At 36.8% G+C, this 22057-nt stretch overlaps 1 protein-coding gene across 6 annotated transcripts in view; it reads left to right on the top strand.

Moving 5' to 3' along the window:
- LOC136739551 (solute carrier family 41 member 1) overlaps positions 1-21081 on the top strand; it is a 33618-nt gene extending 12537 nt beyond the window's left edge. For all 6 annotated transcript variants that reach the window (XM_066698369.1, XM_066698373.1, XM_066698372.1 and 3 more), the window contains 8 exons: positions 711-782; positions 1427-1571; positions 1994-2140; positions 11296-11440; positions 13988-14067; positions 17727-17861; positions 18766-18914; positions 20347-21081. In XM_066698369.1, coding sequence (XP_066554466.1) covers positions 711-782; positions 1427-1571; positions 1994-2140; positions 11296-11440; positions 13988-14067; positions 17727-17861; positions 18766-18914; positions 20347-20532 — 1059 coding nt within the window. In that variant the 3' untranslated portion in view covers positions 20533-21081. The remainder of the gene's footprint in view (positions 1-710; positions 783-1426; positions 1572-1993; positions 2141-11295; positions 11441-13987; positions 14068-17726; positions 17862-18765; positions 18915-20346) is intronic.
- Positions 21082-22057: the final 976 nt, after the last annotated feature.

Raw genomic sequence — 22057 nt, 5'->3', positions numbered from 1 at the left:
TAATATTTTATTAATATTTGTGTGCACTTCATCGATATATGATAAAAAGGAAATAATTTGGTACATTAACAAGGCTTTTTGCAAACATTTGAATGGCGATTGTTGTTTTTATTGGTTTTATTGGCAGTAGATTTTGACTTCTTTGAATTTATCTATAAAAAGCAGACTTGCACACGACTATGTCCAAAAACTTGCTGAACAAAATCCAAGCCAAACAAAATCACCCCCTTCCAGTGATGTGAAATTGCCCAGGACATTTTACAGTTTTATTTTATTATTATTATTATTTGACAATGGGAAATCAGAAATCTTTCTAGGCATGATAAGTTTGATTTGGTCTAGACCAATATTGTTGAAGTCTGTCTTAGGTAAATTAAGTAAAACATTTCAGAACTCCTAAAATAAAAACAATCGTCCAAAAAACAGAAACAAACCATAAATCATGAATATAACATGTAAATATAAATCAGAAGGTAAACATTTTCCCTATAAGAAAGTAAAATAATATTAACAGTATGTATAAACTATTCACATTTAGATATATTAAAAATATGTAAAAAGGGTGATAACCCTTGATTGCAGTAGCTGTTGATGGGGCTGTGCACACCAGCTAAAATAAGTGGTGGAAAGTTGTTCTTGATGGATTGTGGAAACCCTGATTGATTTTTTTCTCCTCTGATGTGCACTGACATCCTACTTCTGTTCTCTAGGCTAACACTGGACAGATGGATGATACACGGCAACAGTGGAGAATGGTCACCTGCAACCTGGCTTTGATTCAGGTAATCTTAAACATACAGCCATTTAGAAAAGAAAAAAAAACAGCCTACTGATTGCAAACTACACACTTGTACTGGGTGGCAGTTTTAGTTTTGGTCAGATACATTTTCTTCTGTTTATAATTATAATTACTATCAAGTAAATCATTTGAAATCCAGTAATATCTCCCCAGTGTTAAAAATGTTGCAAACTGTGTTGCCTGGGACAGATATGCTGAAAGATACTGAACTGAGTCAAACCAAAGGACATCTAGCTCAACAAAGAAGATGGGCTATGTGGACAGATCAATGACAGGAGGAGGTCAGGGCTCGATTCAATAAGTAGAATTATATGTAATGTTTTCTACTGAAACCATGAGCACTTGGATAAATTAGCTGTCAGTCTTGATAAGCTGATAGGAGAGAGGTGTGGTGCATAACAGGATTCGGCTTTCATATAAATTATTCTACTAACTCCATCCATCCTCCTGTCCCCAATATTAACCCAAATATTTACCTGAGAAAAACAATGCACTCTTCAAACATTTTAACAAAAGATTTTATAAGAAATACGTACATTAATAAAAAAAAGTCTCTTTATGCCTAACAAGGGATATAGCTGTCTTTGCATATGACAGATTTTAAGTTGATCTCTTTTTTCTCCCTAGGTCCAGGCAACAGTGGTAGGCTTTCTGTCTGCAGTGGCAGCTGTGATTCTGGGCTCAATCTCCAAAGGCTCCATTGAGCTGGACAAGGCCGCAGTGCTCTGTGCTAGTAGTGTCACCACTGCGTTTGTTGCTGCCCTTTCCCTAGGTAAGAGGTCACCAGTGAGCCAGGCTTTATACATTTCTACAGATTTAAGTATTTCAACCAAGCCTTATCTGCTGATCTTAATGTTATTTTAAATTTGTTCCTTATTCAGCAGAAAGTTATATACCTAGATATAACGAACACTAGAAATATATCTGCACATTATTTATTCTTTCTCAAATTGACATGCGTTCACCGTACTAATTTCATAACATGAAAGTAATGGGTGAGGTTTGATAAACACAATGTTAGAAAAATCACTGTACAGTAGCATCTGTTTTTAATAATTAATTATTATTAATAATAAAATGTGTTTAGAAGGTTGCTAGCTATAATGTAATTCTTGCAGAATGTATGTTCTAATGCTATTATATTGCTGATGGCTTTCACCATACATTCTGTTAATGTTAGAACTTTGCCTTTAGGGCTAGTCATGATCGGTGTTATCATCGGGTCACGAAAAGTGGGAATAAACCCAGACAACGTGGCCACCCCAATTGCAGCTAGCCTGGGAGATCTGATTACGCTGTCTCTGCTGGCAGGAGTCAGCAGCACACTGTACCAGTACAAAGGTATGTGTACAATGGGGACAACAGATCTGATCCTGCAGCCACTTCATTGTATAGTTATACAAAAATATTTTTTATTTTGAAAGGGTAAGGTGCACTCCTCAAAATTTTATAAATTGTTGTTTATGTATGTATGTATATTGACCTTTTTGTGTAGGATTTTACTAATAAACACTATAATATGGTAGAACTGGGTACCATTTTCAGATTTCATTAAGGTTAATAATCTCAATACAGAACTGGTCAAGATAAGAACAAAATAATTTAGTTGGAACCTGACCTTGCTTAGTACTATAAGATGAATTGCTTAAACAAAATCAAACATATCACTCCATGCTAGTTAAAGTGAAAGCTTGCCCAGCACCAAATCAAAAGAAAAAGACATGTGAATTATCCTGGTATCAAAACAATCCCATTTTCTGTTGAAAACCATCAATTTCGCAAGTTCCCTTTTGCTGGGAGGGGAAGAGGGGAGCTTTCGCATTGGGTATCCACTGCTTTTCAGATACATCCAAGCTATCAAAATCTTGGAAAACGTAATCACCACTAATAATAATAATAGTAATTACTACTAGTTATAATAATATTAATATGATGATAATGGTGATTGTTGTGGGGTTTCACTTTCAAATAGTCTGAAACCGTGGCTGTAGTCAGAAGAAATCTTTATACACTATACACAAGGGGAGCCCTGCAACAACCCCACTTGCCTCATAGATACAAAGATAGAGATAGAGATACTAATACTGTCTTGGTTCAGTAAACATTGTAAATGACGTAATTGTCTCTTGTAGTTTTGACATACTCAGACAGATTCAGATCCAGACAGAGCTGGTTCCTATTCCTCTCTTTTTAACAGTCTCTTTCTGATCTTTTGACTTTAGGTATCCTTAAAAGTCTACCTGGCACTAGCCATACAAACATAAAAGCGCTGATTTACATTAAAGGAAACATTTTGTGTCTCTTCACTGAGTAAAGATCAAAGAGCAAAGGAAAAGACTAACCTTAAAAAATAAGCTCTAGTCTAATTGTATATGAACAGTAATTTCCTGATTTGTGTTGAAAATTACTTCTGCTGTTCTATCTCATACATCCTTTTGTGTACATTATTGCAGTGTTCAGTCAGTTTTAATATATTTATTTCAGGCATAGGTCATATATCCTGCCTTAAACTTGCTAGCTAGCTTATACATAGGCATTTTTCAGCAGAAATATATATGTTTCGATCATGATTAAACTGTGTATAATTTATATGATATTCAAAGCTGGAGCTATATATATGTGTGTGTGAATTGTAAGTATTACATAAATAATTACAATAAAGTGAAAACTTCTATAAAATGACATTATGCAACACAAAGACATTTTCAATTTTTTGAACATGCTCAACACAATACAGTGTGATTATATGAAAGTACAGTCATGTAATAATTAATATCATGTAAGTACTTTCCAAATATGAATTAGAGACAATGAAGAAGAAGAAGAAATGATGTTGATATTTGAATTGCATTCTGCATGCATTTCATTTAACAGTCTTCAGTTGCGCTCAATTGTCTGGTGCATTCCTTTGCAGTGGATAGCAGCTCCATTCCACTGTCCCATGAAGAATAATTCCTCAGATAATTTGAGTTTTAGTTTTCAAAGTGACCTCTCAAAAATAGCCAGTCAGAGGAATAGTTAAAACAGTGTACACCTTTGGAAAATAACAAATTACAATTTTCCCAGATCTTTTACTGATGATAGCAATGGAGGAGGCTGAGGAGTATGATTCCTCTATGGTTGGAACACATCCTCTGGTCCCCTTTCTTGAAGAGGGGGACCACCACCCCAGTTTGCCAGTACAGAGGAACTGTACCCGCCTTCCACGTAACATTTGAAGAGTCGTGTTAACCACACCACCCAAAGAATATCCAGTGCTTTCAACATCTCCGGAAGAATCTCTTCTACCCTTGCTGCTTTACTGCTGCGGAGGCCCTTGACTGCCACAGCAACCTCAGCTACAGCGATAGATCAGATCTCGACGGAGCTATCCAGCACTGCCTCCTGCAAGGAGGGCGTGTCCACCGGGTTGAGGAGTTCCTCAAAGTGTTCCTTCCACCTCTCAACGATCTCCCCAGTAGTGGACAGTGTTTCCCCACCCTTGCTTGGGCAATGCCCCACCGTCCGCTCCTTAGGCGCCAAATGGTTTGCCAGAACAGCTTTGAAGCCGTCCAATAGTCATTGTGCATGGCCTCTCCAGACTCCTCCCATACCTGAGCTTTCGCTTTGGTGACCTCTATTGCTGTAGCCCTCTTGGCCAGCTGGTACCTCTCAATCGACTACAGAGACCTATGTGTGAGCATCGCTCGGAAGGCCTCCTTCTTCGACTTGACGGCTTCCCTCACTGCCGGTGTCCACCAGCGGTTCCTAGGGTTGCCACCTTGACAGGCACCAACCACCTTCATGCCACAGCTTGTTGCAGCCGCTTTCACAATTGATGTCTTGAACAAGGTCCATTCAGACTCAATGTCCCTGACCTCACTCGGGATACGACCTTCATCAACCTTCGGCCCAAGGTGCTCTGGTACCAAGTACACTTATAAGCATCCTTGTGCTCGAACATGGTGTTCATTGTGGACAATCCATGACTAGCACAGAAGTCCAATAACAACTCACCACTCAGGTTCAGATCGGGGAGGCCGTTCCTCCCAATCACCCCCCTACAAGTATCTCCATCGTTCCCTACATGAGTGTTGAAGTCCCCTAATTTAGACTACAGAGTCAGTAGGTTGCATCCTATCGATCACCTTACCCACCTTCTCCAAGAAGACAGAATACTCCAAACTGCTGTTCGGCGCATAAGCACAGACAACAGTCACAGTTTTCCTCTCTGAGACATAAAGCCTTATCGAGGCGACGCTCTCGTCTACAGGTACAAACTCCAACTGTGCGACATCCAGCCTAGGACATGTGAGTATCTCCACACCCGCCCAGGGCTGCTCATACAGGTCCACTCTGGAGTAGGGAAGAGACCACCCCCGATCGAGAAGTTGGTTCCAGAGCCAATGCTATGTGTGAAGGTGAGACCGACAATATCTAGTCGGGTAACCTCCTCCACAAGCTCTGGCTCTTTCCACACCAGTGACATGACGTTCCAGATTGGCAGCGGTAGGGATGGACTTAAGGCTGATTTATACTTCTGCATAGGTATGCGTATGCGTCTCTGCATAGCGACGCAGAGCAGGGGTTTCTGGGTAAGCGCAACCTGCAGAGGCACCGACACGACTCCTCCGAAATCTCAATAACGCGTCTCTGCGTCCTTCGCGTCAGGCCAGCGCTGATTGGCTGAGCAGGACATTCTAAGAGCCTTGGCCAATCATGCAGTGCTGGGGCGACTGGTGTGCGATGTCTGTCTGTAGGCGCTGCAGCAGGTCAGAGAAACAACATGGTGACATACGAAAGTAATTAAAATGCATCTCCTCATCCACGAAATGCATTTGTGCACATAATTAGTATATTGTCCCTTGAACTGCACATTTTGTTAATATAATTCACATTTCGTGAACATGATTCACATTTTATCCCACGAAATGCCAACGTATTTCGTGCTTGGCAATTTTGGACGAAAGGTAAAATGTACTTTGCTTTCCGTGGATGGAATGAACAATTAGCATTCATGATCAAACAGGTGACTGATCAAGGCATTGATCCAGAGACCCGGGTTTGCAATGTGATCAGGATTTAATTCCAAAGGAAAGTTAGAAACTCGCTGAGCCAATCAGACGAGTACTATATCAGGTGCAAATCTAATACAATAAATAATGATAATAATTAATATATGATGTTTCACCAATCAACATGATTATAAATCTTTCACGATTACTAATTTGATTACAATGCCCATATTGTTGGCTATATTTATTATATTATTCAGTTTATTCACATAAACTGCAGGTCTGGCGGTTGGAGAAGAACGTATTTATAGCTCATTCATTTTTAGGAGTTTAACAGCTGAATCGCCATATAAGTATTTAATTCAAATATTTAGTGACATGTAACAGATATGAAGGAGAAATTCACATACTTAGAGATGTGTGTTTCTTATGTGTGTATGAATGTTCTAGTGTTAAGTCGCCAGCCAACTATAGCAAGACAATATGGATCTGCACATACAGGATGCAATTTGTATTTGTGTGTGCGTGACGTTTGTGTAACATGTCATTAACAGTATGTGTTAAGTTACATCCATACAGGTGCACCATAGAAAACGGGTTTCGTGTTCTGTAGATTGCGATGTGTTAATGCGACACTGCCCCCAAGTATGTTGGCAGACAGCTATGTGACCGTCTGCGTTTGACGCCCGCGCAAGTACGCAGAGACAAAGACGCACAAGTATAAATCAGCCTTTAGACGGACTGCTTTAATTTGGAAATACAAAATAAAGTATGCTCTTTACCAATATTACAATAAACATAACATTTTAGTGTAAAACTGTGACATTGAATTCACCTTAAAAAACGAATAGACTGGGATGTTCACTTCTGCTTACATTACCTAATTGGGAGTCTGGATGATGGCTTGAATGACCGTGTGTGTTATGTGTTATGCCTCGGTTCCACTGGCTTAAGCGTCCGTGCCTTGTCCTGCCGTGCCGGACACGTCCATCCTTGGACGCGTCCCAGAGCTTTTTTGTAAAACCAGGCCGTTGTAGCAAGTCCGTCCCTGTTGTGGGGGGAGCAGAGCGATTGTCGGTTTGGTTTGTTTAGTTTTAAAAACAAAGACAGAAAACACTACGAGCGATAGTGCCTGATGTGGAAAGGTCTTTTTGTGTCTATTTTATTCTTTATGCTTTACATTGAAGACAGTGTAATAAATACACATTTCTGTTAAGAGATATTAGGTAGAGCTAAATGTGTATAGACAACACTATATTCACACAAGCATTACATTACCGTAAGAAAACGTTTCCATGTGCAACAATAACATAAATATTTGCTATTTATTATTATTGTTATTGTTATTATTGTAATCATCATCAAGATATGTGCAAGTAGATATGCATTTTAAATGGCACAACTTGACTCCCTTAACTTATTACTCTTACTACAGATTTGTAACTGCAAACAACACTTTTTGCCATATTATTTTTAATGTACCTATCAGACATCGTTCAAGTTACAGTTGAAACAAAATACACACGGACGTTTCACGGTGATTAATCATACAGTAACAGTAGCTACAATATAGCAGGCTATAATTTAACTAAAGTGTGCATGTTTCAGTCATGGCGTTTATGGACTTATGGACGCATTTATTAAACTAGTCCTTAATGTTTTAGAGCGAAACCCAGATCTGCTGTATTTATTTATTCATTCATTTAACTTGTAAATGGGCACACGTTAACTAATTTGTGTTCGCCTTCATACTGATTGTCTCTACAGGGCTGTTATACATACAACAGACCTGCAAACCACAGGACAACAGCCTGAAACACCGTCCAGTTGTTCATAAAATATTAATAAAATCGGCTGCTACCGCTCAAATTATTATCCTTCAGTGTATTTTTAACTATTCACGGCACTGCACAGGGGTCCTGTGAAATCCATGTTCATCAAGTTTTTAATACACTCGGATATTAACTGTAAGCAGTCATTGTTTCTGTACGTGGATTTCACTCCATGCTGCTAATAAAATTGTAATTTCTTTGTGATCCCACATGGCACTTGAGATTATATCTTCCGACATAATGTATCTGATCTCTTCCCTGTCTGTCTACAAGTCAAGCTCACATCTCCGCTTCTGAAAGCGAAGTATTTCCTCAGTGGGCGGGACTGGTGCTTATGGCCACGTCTGGCAGCAGATAGTTAACCGTCCTCAAAACATCCAGACACTTAAGCCAGTGGAAACACCTGTTTAAGCATCTGGACGCGTCCGCCAGTGGAAACGTAGGGGGTTGTTACTGGAGGGGTGGGGTTTGTTTCATCACACCTGTTGGTGTCAAGGCAGCTGCAGGTTTCTGTACCGAGTGTCACATTCCTGTCCTGCACTCCAGTAGGATAACATGTTCTGTATTTACCTAAAATAACTCAACAGCACTGACTACATCAGAATATTTTTGGTATGAACTACTTTTCCTTTATTACTGAAAAGAGATCTATTCAATTCCTTTCATTCACTTAACTTAACCATTGCACAAACTGCCACCCTTATAACAACCATTTAATCATTATTATGTCATAGTAGGCAATTATAAGGTAAATTAAGTACTTAATTAACTCACGTCCTGTGGAGATTTACTTTATGGGACAGTTCAGCTTTATTGTATCTAGGGCTGCATATTTTCAACATTTATGTCTGCTGTCACTGCCTGTCTTTAAAAAAATATGTGTTATTGTTAATTAATGTATGTGTTGGTGACCATGAAGTGGCACCAGTCATAGTATCAGCAAACAGGAAATGCTTTACTCAATAGAGCCCAGCAACATATTTACTAATAATACTAAAGATGAAAGGTTGTTAGCCAGAGATATGATTTGTATGTGCCTAATGTACTGTAAGGTTTAGTGACTATAGTACTAAATTAAAGACAAGGGTTAATATCAATATTGTTAGTCTGACACAAATATCTGCATTTGTTAGTATTTTGTATAAAAAAAATCACTCGTAACATTTTGCACATAAAGATACTTACATTATCGCTAAGGTGGGGATGTCTTTGGAGATTCCTCTAATTATTATATATATAATTGGTTGTCATAATTTGGTATTCAGTCTATATGCAATTTTATAGTTTAAAAATAGTTAAGGGAAAAAGAGCAACAATGGAAATTAATTAAATCACACAAAATGTACAACATCAGACTCAAACAGTATTCAAAAGCATTCTATTTGTATAGAGATATAACTCAATAACTTCAGTTAATGCTTATTTCTGGAGTTCCACTGTACTTCAAACAAATTATTCATTTGTTCTCTGTAACTCAAAACTAGCAGCGTACCGGAGGAATAGTGAAGTTAGAAGCTGACGTTCAGTTGAGAGCAACATAATGTTTATTAACTTTTCTTATCTCAGGACAGCCCACTATTGTTGATTGGTCAGATATCTAGTCAATTAATGATGGGTGATCTGCATCTGTCAGTAGATGTATGATTTGTCACTCTAGACTGCTGGGTTAATGAGGGAGTTCTGACTTTCTCCTGGACACATCACTTCTGAGATTAAGTGTCCTATTCCAGTCTGTGTTCAGGATCAGCTCTCACATTGTTTACATAAGCTGGTTCCTAATGATAAAAAATGGTTAAAGATATATGTTTTTTTTCACCTTGCCTGGAAAAGCAGAGAGAGAAATACACATTTAAATCCATCTAAACATTTTATTTCTTTATATATTTTCAATGATGGATCTTTTATTGTGTAATGCTGCTTAACAGGGTTTTACCAGCAGGTGTCATTAGACATTAACCAACATTAAAAATTGTTCTTTAGTTTAGTGTTCTTAGTGACCAAAAGTAAAACATAGTTTTAGTTTACTCTCATTATTTAGAATGTATCTCTCATGCTGCACACCTTAATAAAATAATGCAATGTAACTTAAAAACATTTATTCCTCCAAGTACTAAAATTGTATACACATAAAACTCTTGATCTTGTGTAATGCAGTTATTCCATAATGATTGAATATAATCATCTTATTTCTTTGAGACACCTTTTTGGTTTCAAAATGTGTTGATTTCTTAGTACAAATAAAGGATAAATAGTTGTTATTTATTTATTTATTTATTTATTTATAACACAAGAATACATTTGTATTCTCAATAACAATCTCCCATTGTTTCATTAAGATTCGGATCCAATGTTATTTAATTACATGTAGCAACAGCATCTTGGAAATAACTCAAGGGCATTAATCTTCATCATTGTCTTTATTAGAGACAGATCAACTTATAGAAGGAATTTTGAATTCCCAGCTGTTCCCAATCTATACAGAAATCAGTTATTTATTACAAGTGGGTAGTGTGTTTGTTTTTTCCACTCTTTGTATTACTAGTTATACCTCATTAACATGCAAATCAATTTATAACTTTTTTGAAATGCGTTTTTCTGTATTTTTTTGCTGTTATTCTGTCTCTCACTGTTAAAATACACCTACCATTAAAATTATAGACTGATCATTTCTTTGTCAGTGGGCAAACTACAAAATCAGCAGGGGATCAAATACTTTTTTCCCTCACTGTATCTGATTGTGTGCATTCTCATGTCTGTGCACAGTATAAGCAATGTGTGGACTTCATTGCATGGTGAAGAGATCTCGTTTGCCCAGTGGAAGCGGCTTCATATGCGCTGCACCACCAGCGGGTGAAGATGCCATTCTGAGGCCAGGGGACCTCCTTTAGACAGTAGGTCCACTGTGGTGTGGACAGACCGGGGAGGCGAACTGCATTGACTGAGTGGAGCTGGGGCTGCACCCAGAGGAGAAGGTGCATGCCACTACAGCGGTGTTTTCCACAAGAAGTGCCAGAACACAGCACAGAGTTCCAGAACATTGATGTGTAGAGCTCTGTGGAGCTCAATCTACACCCCTTGGACACCATTTCAGACAGCACCACAACCTTGGTTGGAGGTGTCTGTCATCCTTACCACTCAGTGACAAACCGGGCTGAGGGTCAGGTTTGCGGGGCTCCGCTACCACCAGTGCCCTCCAACATGCCAGAATGACTAGCACTTGGTGATGGCTATTGTTTCACAATCCGAGGAACTGTACAGCGTTTCAGCGTGAGGTGACTCTTCTCCTAGTTGACCTGCAAGTCTCAAGTCTGATTGTGCACAAACCGGTCAGTTGTCTAGATAGTTCAAGATGCATAGGGAGCAATAGGCCAAGCGGACGGACACATTACTCAAACACTTTTCAGGTGGCGGTTGAGGTGTTTCAGTTCAAGGATAGGTCAGAAACCTCCATCTTTCTTGGGCACTAGGAAGTAGGGGTAGTAGAACAGCTATAGATGTAGTACACCTTTCTGAATATTTACCAATGGCCAAAACTCCTAATGACTTTGCAGAATTAAATATTGGAATGTAATTTTAAGTCTAGATGTTATGCATTGTGTGCTCTCTTTGTCAGTAGATGTACTGCAGTGCTCCTGTGATAACCCTGCATTCGTGTGTCACTGTCCTGCAGATCAGTGGTACCTGTCCCTGCTAGTGTGCATATTCTTCATTGCCCTGATTCCAATATGGGTGGTTGTTGCCCGCCGAAGCCCTCAGATCAAGGAGGTTCTGAAGTCTGGCTGGCAGCCTGTCATTGTTGCCATGTCCATCAGCAGGTACTAACACTACAGGGTACTATGCATGTAAAGCATAAATTATTGTAGAGTGCACAGGTTGAACACTGTCATGAATAATTATTACAGGTATGCATTGCCCTGGCTGGAAAAGTCATGGATTTTTGGACAATGCCAAAAGGTCATGGAAATGCTATAAAACTTTCCTTTTTTTCAGAATCATCATTTGACATTCCTTGTAGTAATTTCTCGGTAGTTGTATTGGCTGGATTTTGAAAAGGATGCAAACACACAACCATTTAACATTTAAATTCCAGCATTGTGTCGTTATTACCTTGGATCAGAGAGATGTAGGAATTATATGGAGGTTGTATGCCTTAAAACTCTTGATATGAAAGCTCTTCTGGATCAATTTTACCATTATAGACTTTGCAAAAAAACATTTACTAAAAGTTTTTTTTTTTTTTTTTTTTTGCTTTTAAATTTTGAATTGGCAATAGTTTTCCTTGCATGCCTTTCAATTTTAATCAATTAACCTTACAACAACAATCGTTTTACTGGCATAAGATACATTACGGTCAAAAGTTCTTCCTCCATTTTTCCAGTTTTTATAGAAATATACACACTATAATGTCTCAATGTACTCTGGAATTAAAGCATAGAACAAATAAACAATTGGAGATAAAAATAATTCATGGAATCGTTTTGTTAAGCCTTAGGCTGACAAACCCCTCTGGTACCCTTAAAAGGGCACCAAATCCGTGTGCTTCTCTTTAATCCCAAGTGTACTCTTCACTCTTGTGTTCTCTGCCAAGTTTGTGGTATCCCATGAAAGCTGAGACTCTCAGCTGTCTATCGATGTGAAACATTCTCTGATTTGATCTGTGTGTTTTTTATACATCCCACATTTACGCCCCACCCCCCCCCACCACGGTCTGAGTAGGAAAATCAAAATCTCAGAAAATATTGACAATTATAACATATTCTGGAACCAGACAGTATACTGATCAAAACAAGACCATCCACGTTTTGGTAGAAGCAGCACACACCCATAATGAGCTCAAAATGTCAAGATGGAAAACTCTGTACACAACGAGTTTACATAATTGGATCTGTGTTTGATAGAACATCAAATATATACTGGATTAATCGTTAGGTTGTTCTGAACAAAACAAGCCTATTTGCAAATAAATCCAGTGAAACTGAGTGATCTGTGACCGACTGAATTAGACCCCCAACCCCCTGCCCCCCCACAGACTGCACATTCACCCCCTGGTCTCTGAATGATGGCAGGCGACACAGAAACTGTAAATCGGATGTGTTTGAGAATGAAACGCACTGGTAGCCAAGAGAATAAGCTTTCAAACGATGTGCGCATTGTAGGAATGCAGTGTAACTTCTATGCACAGAAGCTGTGCTTAACACTGCCAAATAATGCTTAAGAGGGTGTAGTAACACTATATAACTCTGAAATGTATGTTATTTTTCAGTTTTTGGTAACCTAAACTTTTTTCTTTTAACCTCTGGAAGTTTACCGCTTACCTTTGTACCATGTGAGGTTATTCACTGGACTTGAACTGCTTAAATTTCAATTAAAACTGGAAAAATGGGGGTGTTCTAAAATGTTTGACCAGTAGTGTAATTGTAGACAGATTAAATATGTCTCTCTTAGGATACATTGTCAAGCCATGCACTTCTTCTCAGCTTTTAAATCAAGCAGCTTCAGCAAAATGGGAAATAAAGATGCACCTCTCAATGATAAAACTGTGCAGCTCACAGGTGCTCCACTATGTACTGAGTGATGACTCTGAACCTCTTATTTAGAAATGTATTTTGTTTTACAACCTGAACGAGACAAGAGGAAAAGCATGCTCAGGATCAGTAAGAGAGATCTCTCCAGTGTCAATTTTTCACTGTTTTGCTGAAACTAATAAATCACTTCATATATATATATATATATATATATATATATATATATATATATACTTAGTTTATAAGTAGAACTATTATTATTCACAAGATTAAGCTGGAAAAAATGTTATTCCACACCTGCAGGAATGTTCTCCAAACTGCCTTAAAAACTGAAATGTTTTGTGCAAGTCTAAATGCATTTAGATCTTAGTGAGAATGCTGTCTGTCCTTTTAAACACAAGGAATGTGGTTCAGTGAAAACCTTATCAAAACACTTTGTCTGAAACATTCCCTGTATAAATGCAGCCAACAAGTGAGGTAATAAATATCCTAATAAGTTACATTCCTTGATAAGAATTAACCAACATTTTTTACAGCTATATTTTTGTAATTATTAAATTCATTATATTTTGTATTGACTGTGATCTGTGATCATTGCCATAAAACATACAACTTGGGTCCGAATTAAATAAAAACTTTGATCCACCTGCTAATATAAAACTATAGAACTGTACTCACAGGCTTTATTTTTAGTAATGAGCCACTTACTTCAAATCAGAAATGGTACCGCTATGATGTACAGGTTTGTAGTTTCTTATTAGCGGGTGAGTCAATATTTTGATTTAATCTGGCCCTTGGTCTCTGATACTGATTTTAAATACAGATATTTGTTTTCAGTATCGGTGGTCTGATTTTGGACAAAACAGTGACTGACCCAGACTTTGAGGGAATGGCTGTTTTTACTCCAGTCATCAATGGTAAGTGATGTTGCTTTGTGTCATCAGCCTAGTTGCCTTGACTAAGGATAGTTAAATTATTTATTATGTTTTTCACTGTTCGTGTTGTTACTTAAAAAAAACTATGTTTTGCAGAGGTCTTCAAAATAATTGAATATTGTTATCATTGCAATGTCTGCCTGGAGGCGGAATTAAATCAAAACTTTGACCCACCCGCTAATAGAAAACTACAAGTTTGTACATAATATTGGTTACATTCATGAGAAGAGGAAAATAGCATCTTACAATAAATGAAGTTGCCACTGAGTTTTGTAGTTTTGATTTAATCCCAGCCTTGATTCTTAGATTTGATTATTGGCAGTTGGCAGGTTAATTTGTATGTTGTAATAATCTGCAAAAAATGAATTGGTGAAAGAGCTATGAAAAAAACAAGAAGTCTGAAAGCCACCAATTACCAGAAGGCTGAACATACAGTTTTACATCCCACAATTAAACAGTTTAGGACTTTAATTTAAAACAGTTACCATTCATTTTGGAATGCCAGAGAATGGGTCATCTTAAATTACTTGATTGGAATGACTATGTCTGGTTCATATTTCCTATTTTTTCTCTTTATTTATTTCTGTGACTTGTTTGTGTACTTTTCCCTGCTCCTACTCTGCACTCGGTTTTGAACACTTCAGAGTGAAAAACACTCTGGCACAAAAATCAAAGTGTTTGCTTCAGGCTCTGGAAGCCTGGATATTAAATGCGTGCTTCTTCAATTGTTACTTGAAAGAAAAATACTGTTTAAACAGTTTAGAAAAATGTAGGACTTGTGTAATATATTTATTTTTTCCCCTTTATTTAAATTGCTTTACCACACCTACAGGTTTCAGAACATTCTTGCATTTAATCCCTAAGGGATATGGAATATAAAATGCGATTGTAAATACTGTTATTAGAGAAAGCCCATGTTCAAAACCTGATATAATTAAAAGATGTAAGCGAACCTGCACCTGCCTCTAGTTTGTGCAGTCAATTCAAAGGCAAATATATCTTAACAGCGTTTTAGTGTTTTCTAAATAACAGTCCCCCTAAATCAAAGCAAATGGTACATTTGAGGAGCAGAGTAAAACAATCATTACAAGGTGCTTGTGTGGTTTCTCAGAAAAAGTATGATTCTTCACTACTTCAATACAAAACAAATGTATAGCCTATTTCAGTACTTAATCATTACTGATTTTTAGACGTAACACATTGGTGAACATATAAATTAAGATTTTAATTTTAATTAATATTTAAGCAAAACACTAATGAGTGGACACAGAAAATGTAAGTATGATGCTTTCATTCTTCAGTCAGAATATTTGAAAGTTATTGGGTCCCTCTATCCTTAGTGTTCATAAACATACCAAGACAGATCCATTGAGTTTAAAAGATGGTTTTCATCTGTAGGTAAATAGACTTTATATTTTATAATATTCATTGTTTAGAAGCACAGGATATACTGCAATAAAATCACTGGCTTTTTAAAATGTAGTTTTTCTCTTGATTTGAGACTGTTTTCTATATAATACATCCTACTTGTAGCAATTTACCGTATATTTTGCACCTGCTGAAAGTTAGCAGCACCACTGTGTTGCTTTGAGACTGAAGAAAAATACAGTGTCAGATTTAAGTAATATTATCACCTATGTACTAATCAGGGTTGGGGATTAACGGAATACAAGTAGCCGTGTTACGTAATCAGATTACAGAATTTTGATACTTGTATTCGGGTTACACTTACTCCTGTCAGACAAGTATTCTGATTACTAATACTTTTTAAAAAGAGTAAGAGTTTACTGATTACTTATAGATCATTTACATGAAAGTGACAAGTGTAAGGAAATTGCGCAAATCTGAAGGGACCTACGTGTAGTATTTTTGCAACATAGTTTTTATTTATGTGTCTCTAGCCAAAGAGCGGCTGATTCGGCGCCATTGTACAACAGGCAGCAGAATGGAAGTAACACACAGTTCTACCACGTTGTGCCAACATAAATTAGGTTTCTACAACGTTGTTGCAACACTGTGTGTTAACAGGGATTTAACTTGTTGAAGTACAGGCAATTGTTCACTTTCAAAGAAAGAAAATGGAACAAAGTGCAAAATGTGTCCACCACGGGACAATGTAGGTCTCTAAAGGACTCTACTTCAAATCTAAAAAAACAAACATCTGCAGGTAAGATTTTATTTTTTAAATGTGTGCAGCCTTAATAGAATTATACTTGACATGCGAGTAGAAAATATGCATTTTAATAAAAATGATAATAAATACGATTTAATAATTACATGATTTTATGAAAGCATAATAAGCAAAACGGCAACACAGGCATAGTATAACCAAAAGCGTTATCAATACTTTGCATTTGCAGTAATACCTTATCCTATCCAAATTTAAGATAAATCCACGTACATTACAAATAGTTCCTGTGCATCCTAGCTGGTTCTGTGATCTTAACAATAAAATACTTAATATAATATCAAAATAACAACATACAACGTGTTAATAGTCTAAGACGAAATAAATCATATAAACTGAATAAACTCGTCCTAACCAGTGCCGTGCCATGCTCTTTAACAGAGTGTGCGTTCAGGGGATCCTCATATGTCAAACCTTTAAACTTTTACAAACCTATAGATATCAATATAAGACGTCAATAATGTGTTAATTGCAGAAACAAGATGCATAACATTAATTGATACTTTAAAAATACCGCCTTAATTGCATTGATTTCAATGTGTGTTTTCAGTGCTGGGTGATTTGAAACTGAGTTTCTCATGGATATAAAAATGCTATGCATTTAAATCCACTTTGATATAGTAAGTTGCTTGATCCGTGTATCTTCACAGATAGAACAAAATAAATGGTAGACTTTGTAAGCATTTAACGTAGTTACAATTTAGAGAAGATACCTGTTTAAGTTTTCAAAAAATGCGTTTCATATATCACTGATTAGCAGAAAATAAACCATGCACCTGCATTAAATGACAGTGAATGAGACACCTTTGACATTAACGCGTTATTGATATGTATGATTTATGTCGGTTCGTAAAAATGTAAAGGGTATCAAAATTTAGTTTCACTTGTTTAAAAATGCATACACTACAAAATGCAAAGTACAATATGCAAGAAAATTAAACATGCAAATCTTAATTACCATTTTAATTGTCTGTATTTTGGATAAAAATAAACAATTTCAATCTGTCATCCATATTAGAATGTCAGCTGCTTTTGTTTTTTTAATAAAGGGAAAAAAGTATTCCAAAAGTAATCTAAAAGTATTCTGATTACGTTACTGACTTGGAGTAATGTATTGGATTAGGTTACAGATTATTTTCAAAACAAGGTAATCAGTATTCTGTAATGGAATACTTTTTAAAAATAACCCTCCCAACCCTGGTACTAATCGCACACAAAGACTAAAATGAAGCTGTTCCTATGTCTTCAATTTAACATTTAATAAAGAGTAGGTTACTTTTCTGTGTTAAGTAATCTACATCTTGGACAGAGGTGGAGCAATACAAGGCACCCACTGATTGTTATTCTAATGCCAATCTACGTCTTCTACGATTCAGCATTTCAACCACAGTTTCAACTTGGCCTTATCTACCTTTCATGGGAGTTATACTGATCCTGCTCTCTCTTTCTGCAGGCGTAGGAGGAAATCTGGTGGCCATTCAGGCCAGCCGCATCTCCACATTCCTGCACTTCTGGAGCATGCCGGGGGTGCTTCCCTACAAGATGAGGCAGCACTGGCCCAACCCCTGCATCACCTTCTTCTCCTCGGGTCAGCACCGTTTCAATTCCTTATCCTATTTAAAGGAAATAGTCCAAACTAGCTCCATAATCCCTGGATCATTTTCGGGCAGGGCACCTTTTTTGTTGTTCTTTATACTGAGAGAAATTAACACAACAATTAATACACCTTGGCAGAGATGAATGTTGATATCTTATTACAGCCTGGGGAAACCTTTCAAGTGAGTCAGTCAGTCTGCAGTTATTGGAAGAGGATTTGCAAATGAGTGCATTTGTAATAATTACCAGTAGGTAAACTGTGACTTTGAGTATCTGTGACTGACACAAAATTATACATAAAAAATTAAATGTATAGGTAAGAATGTGCAGATTTTACATTCTGCAGTCACGCAAATGTTAGTTATTGTTTATGAAAACACGCCATTTGTAAAATTTGTAGAGTTCAAAGACCTCTAGAAATGTGCAAAGCACACCCCACAATAACAACAAAACAGTTACACAAAAACAGTACAGTCTCTCTTTGAAGTCTTATGGGCCCGGCTCTCTACAGTATGTTACAACATTGTATAAAACTATAATATGTTATAGTATTTTATATAATTGGTTTTGGAAATTGTTTTTTTTACTTTTGTTGAAAAAGACTGTTCCTACAAGTAAACTGGAACATTTACATTATTTATAAATTCAAAGTAATATTATTTAATCAAATATTTTAGTAATAAAATGATGCATGTCCCTTTAAATAAATGTCTGTTGCTGCTGCTGCTACTTAAAAATTACTAATGGGAGATTATTAATAAATAAATGGTATAATTAAACAGACTACATAACAACCTTGGGAGAAATGAAGTGCAGCCTAAGAATACAGGTCATGTTAAAATGCACAGCCCTCATTGACACAGCGCTGTGTTCATGGTTGTCTGCTTCCCTTCCAGGAGTGAATTCAAGGTCGGCCCGTGTTCTGTTCTTCCTGGTTGTCCCCGGACACTTGGTGTTCCTGTACACCATCAGCCTACTCCAGGGAGGACACACTGCCATCACTCTTACCTTCACCTGCTTCTACCTGATAGCTGCCCTTCTGCAGGTATACTGAGCTCAGCTGAAGTGCCCTCGATTATTGAACTGTGTTCTCTGAGGTTTTGTATTTAATCATTATGTGCTCTGTAACTAGAATAGGTGGACATGGTTGTCTAATTTGCTTTCACATCTGGCCAAGGTAAAAGAACACAGTCCACTGTCAAAGAGATGCCCCTTCCTAAAATACTTTATGAGCTTATAGCAACATTAAACACTATTATTACATAAGGAATGGTAAGTCTTTATGCTGTCTTTATTGGTTACAGCTACAACCATACATTTGACATGCTGTATTTTCATGTGTTTCAAGTTCTACCTATAAAATGAATTCCAGCAATTTTTTCTTTCCTGAATCAAGTCAGCTTGCAAGATAGTCTTCCTGTTTCCAGAATAATAAAAATATAAAGATGTTGAATCACCGTAGATTCCATGGTTTGAATTACACTCAACTGTGTTTGTAAAAACAAGTTCCTGGCTTCGGTTTCATTTATTTTCATTTATTTCCAAAATAATCATAGTAAATGCATTGACTATCAGTGAACCTAAACCCGGCTCAATACATTTTAAAAGGGTTTTTCGTCAAGAGCAATTTAGTTATGAATTGTAGAACAGACTACATTTCTCTGAAATGAGTGCAGTGTATATATTTTTAACTTTTATTTTAATGAAAATAATAAAAAAGGCAGCTTCTATCTATTTAAATCTAAAACTGTTATGTATTTAACAAAAGTTTAGACATCACCCTTGCAAAGAAAATAAGTTGAAAAGATTTGATTAATTAACTGGAAAAAGTCATCCTTCATAGTGCACAGCCTTAATAATACATCCCCTTCAATTCTTTTTTGGCAAAGTCAGTGAATACAAAATGAAAGCAATATGCTGTAAAGCCAAACAGATCATCTAGTAACTGCTGTGGTTAAGATAAATCAGTTTATTTGTATTTCTTGGATCGTTCACCTTTTATGAAGTTTAGATTGCTGTGTTTAGATTCCAGTAAAGTATACTGCAATAACTCTGGATATAATATGCCATTTAGAATGTTATTATATCCCGTGTTAGGATGACGGTGTATCATTTTAAAGTGTAATAAACGGAGAATCATTTTTTTAAGGATTTTGAGTGTCTGTTTACAGCTCAGTATGACTGCATACATTTTTCTGGGGTTGCTGAGGTGCATGAACTCCTTTGAGGTAGTCAACAAAAAGCCACGGTTAGCAACGCTATATCAAAATGTATTGTACTCTTTCCTCAGTCATTTTGCTCCTTTCACGTGTCACGTGTCACACATCCTTTGTTTGTATGTAGAACATATTGTGTTAGTCAGTGTTTGAAAAATTACCTTGTATAAATAAATCTGCTAAATAACTTAATAGTTATATTAATAGACAGATATAATAATAATAATAATAATAATTTGAGACTGGGTCTTGTTTCTGCAGGTTGGCATCTTGCTATATGTGGCTGACCTAATCGTGCGGCTGATGTGGCGAAAAAGCCTAGACCCTGACAACTTCTCCATCCCTTACCTCACAGCACTGGGAGACCTGCTGGGCACGGGCTTCCTGGCGCTCTGCTTCCAGATGGTCATGGTTGTCCAAGGTGCCAGTACTGAACCAAACCCCTGAGGCTGCCACCCTGCACACTTACTTGCACAGCACATACTCTCTCACACTGTCTACACAAATCGGACAGCACAGGGGTACTTGGTTGGCCAACGTTTTGTTTTCAAGACTCTTCTAAACAATATTTTACCCATTTAATTAAATTGTGTACATCCCTTTATTGGTGGTAAATGTGTTAGGACTTTTGTTTCCCTCCTTCACTTTTTTTTAACCATAATGAAAAGGTTTATAGTTTGTTCAGGATACATCTGCACTCATTTGCTCTGTTATAAAATGTATATAAAATGGTGATTTTGTCCATTGTTTGAATAATATTGTGCTTCTCTAGTCAACTAATTTAATTTCCAGATGTTTTGATAATTCCAAGGTAGGATCACACTATATGGAAGTACTATAACGTTTTTTGGAACACTTTTACCACAATAATTTAATTATATGTATATCACCATTATGCAAGACATTGGAATGCTACAGTAAAGTGTTAAAATGCCTTTTTTAATTTTTCAGGTTCACTTTAAGTTGTGCATAAAGAATTAACTTAATTTATCATAATTCTTGTTTTCTTTTTGTGTTGCTCAAACTGAATATGGTAGAGATCCACTCTTACACTGATAAAAACAAAAAAGGATAATGCTTTATTTTATGTATGTGTATTTTAGGCAATTTTTCATACTGTTTGCGTTTTAAAAGCGGGACTCTTCAGAAAAAACAACATGGTTTATTTTAATTGTTTCCATTCACAAATACTCAATCTTCTCAGGGCTATTGGAATCCTGATGCTATTACATACTGCCAGAAATAAAAATACTATAAGTTCCAGCTTCAAAAGTTGACCTACGTTAGGTCCATAAACATCTTTTTTTTTTTCCTTTTAAATCCATTGTGGTGGTGTACAGAGCCAAAATGATGACAGTTCTGTCACTCTCCAAATATTTATGGACCTAACTGTATGTCAACGTTTGAAGTTGGAACTTATAGTATTTTCAAAGCATGTAGGACCCAAAATGCAAACTTTGCGCAATTTTCGCACAAAATGTGTACCGCTCAAAAAATATCTGACTGAAAGGAGACATTTTCAAACATGGCACAAATCTTTGCGTGACATTGTGTGAATATAGTATTGTTTTCCTGTGTCGCACAAACCCACCTGTGCCACTCCACAGTGCACTGTTATTCCCACTGTTTGAACACAGCTTTGCGCAGTCATTCGATGAATGCACCACATAAATATCATGCAAAAATGTTATATTCAGTCTAAATAAGGCTTTCACACAATTCAAATTTGATTGTGCTATGCGCAGGTTTAATCATTAGAAATCACATCTGGCATCAGTCCACATTGTACAGTGCACTCAAGTCTGGACACATCCCAAATGCACTATATATACCATTGTCCTGACAAGGCAAACAACGGGGCTCATACGTGTAGTATTACAGTACAAACACAATATTGTTATTGTTTTTGATTTCTTACATTTAGTTTGGCTGAATTCAATTAATGATTCTGGATATCAATTCGTTTTCTTTT

This window comes from Amia ocellicauda, chromosome 3, assembly GCF_036373705.1.
Source record: "Amia ocellicauda isolate fAmiCal2 chromosome 3, fAmiCal2.hap1, whole genome shotgun sequence".
Taxonomy (NCBI): domain Eukaryota; kingdom Metazoa; phylum Chordata; class Actinopteri; order Amiiformes; family Amiidae; genus Amia; species Amia ocellicauda.
Note: the sequence above shows the minus strand (reverse complement) of the source record. Positions and strands in the feature narration are given on the sequence as shown.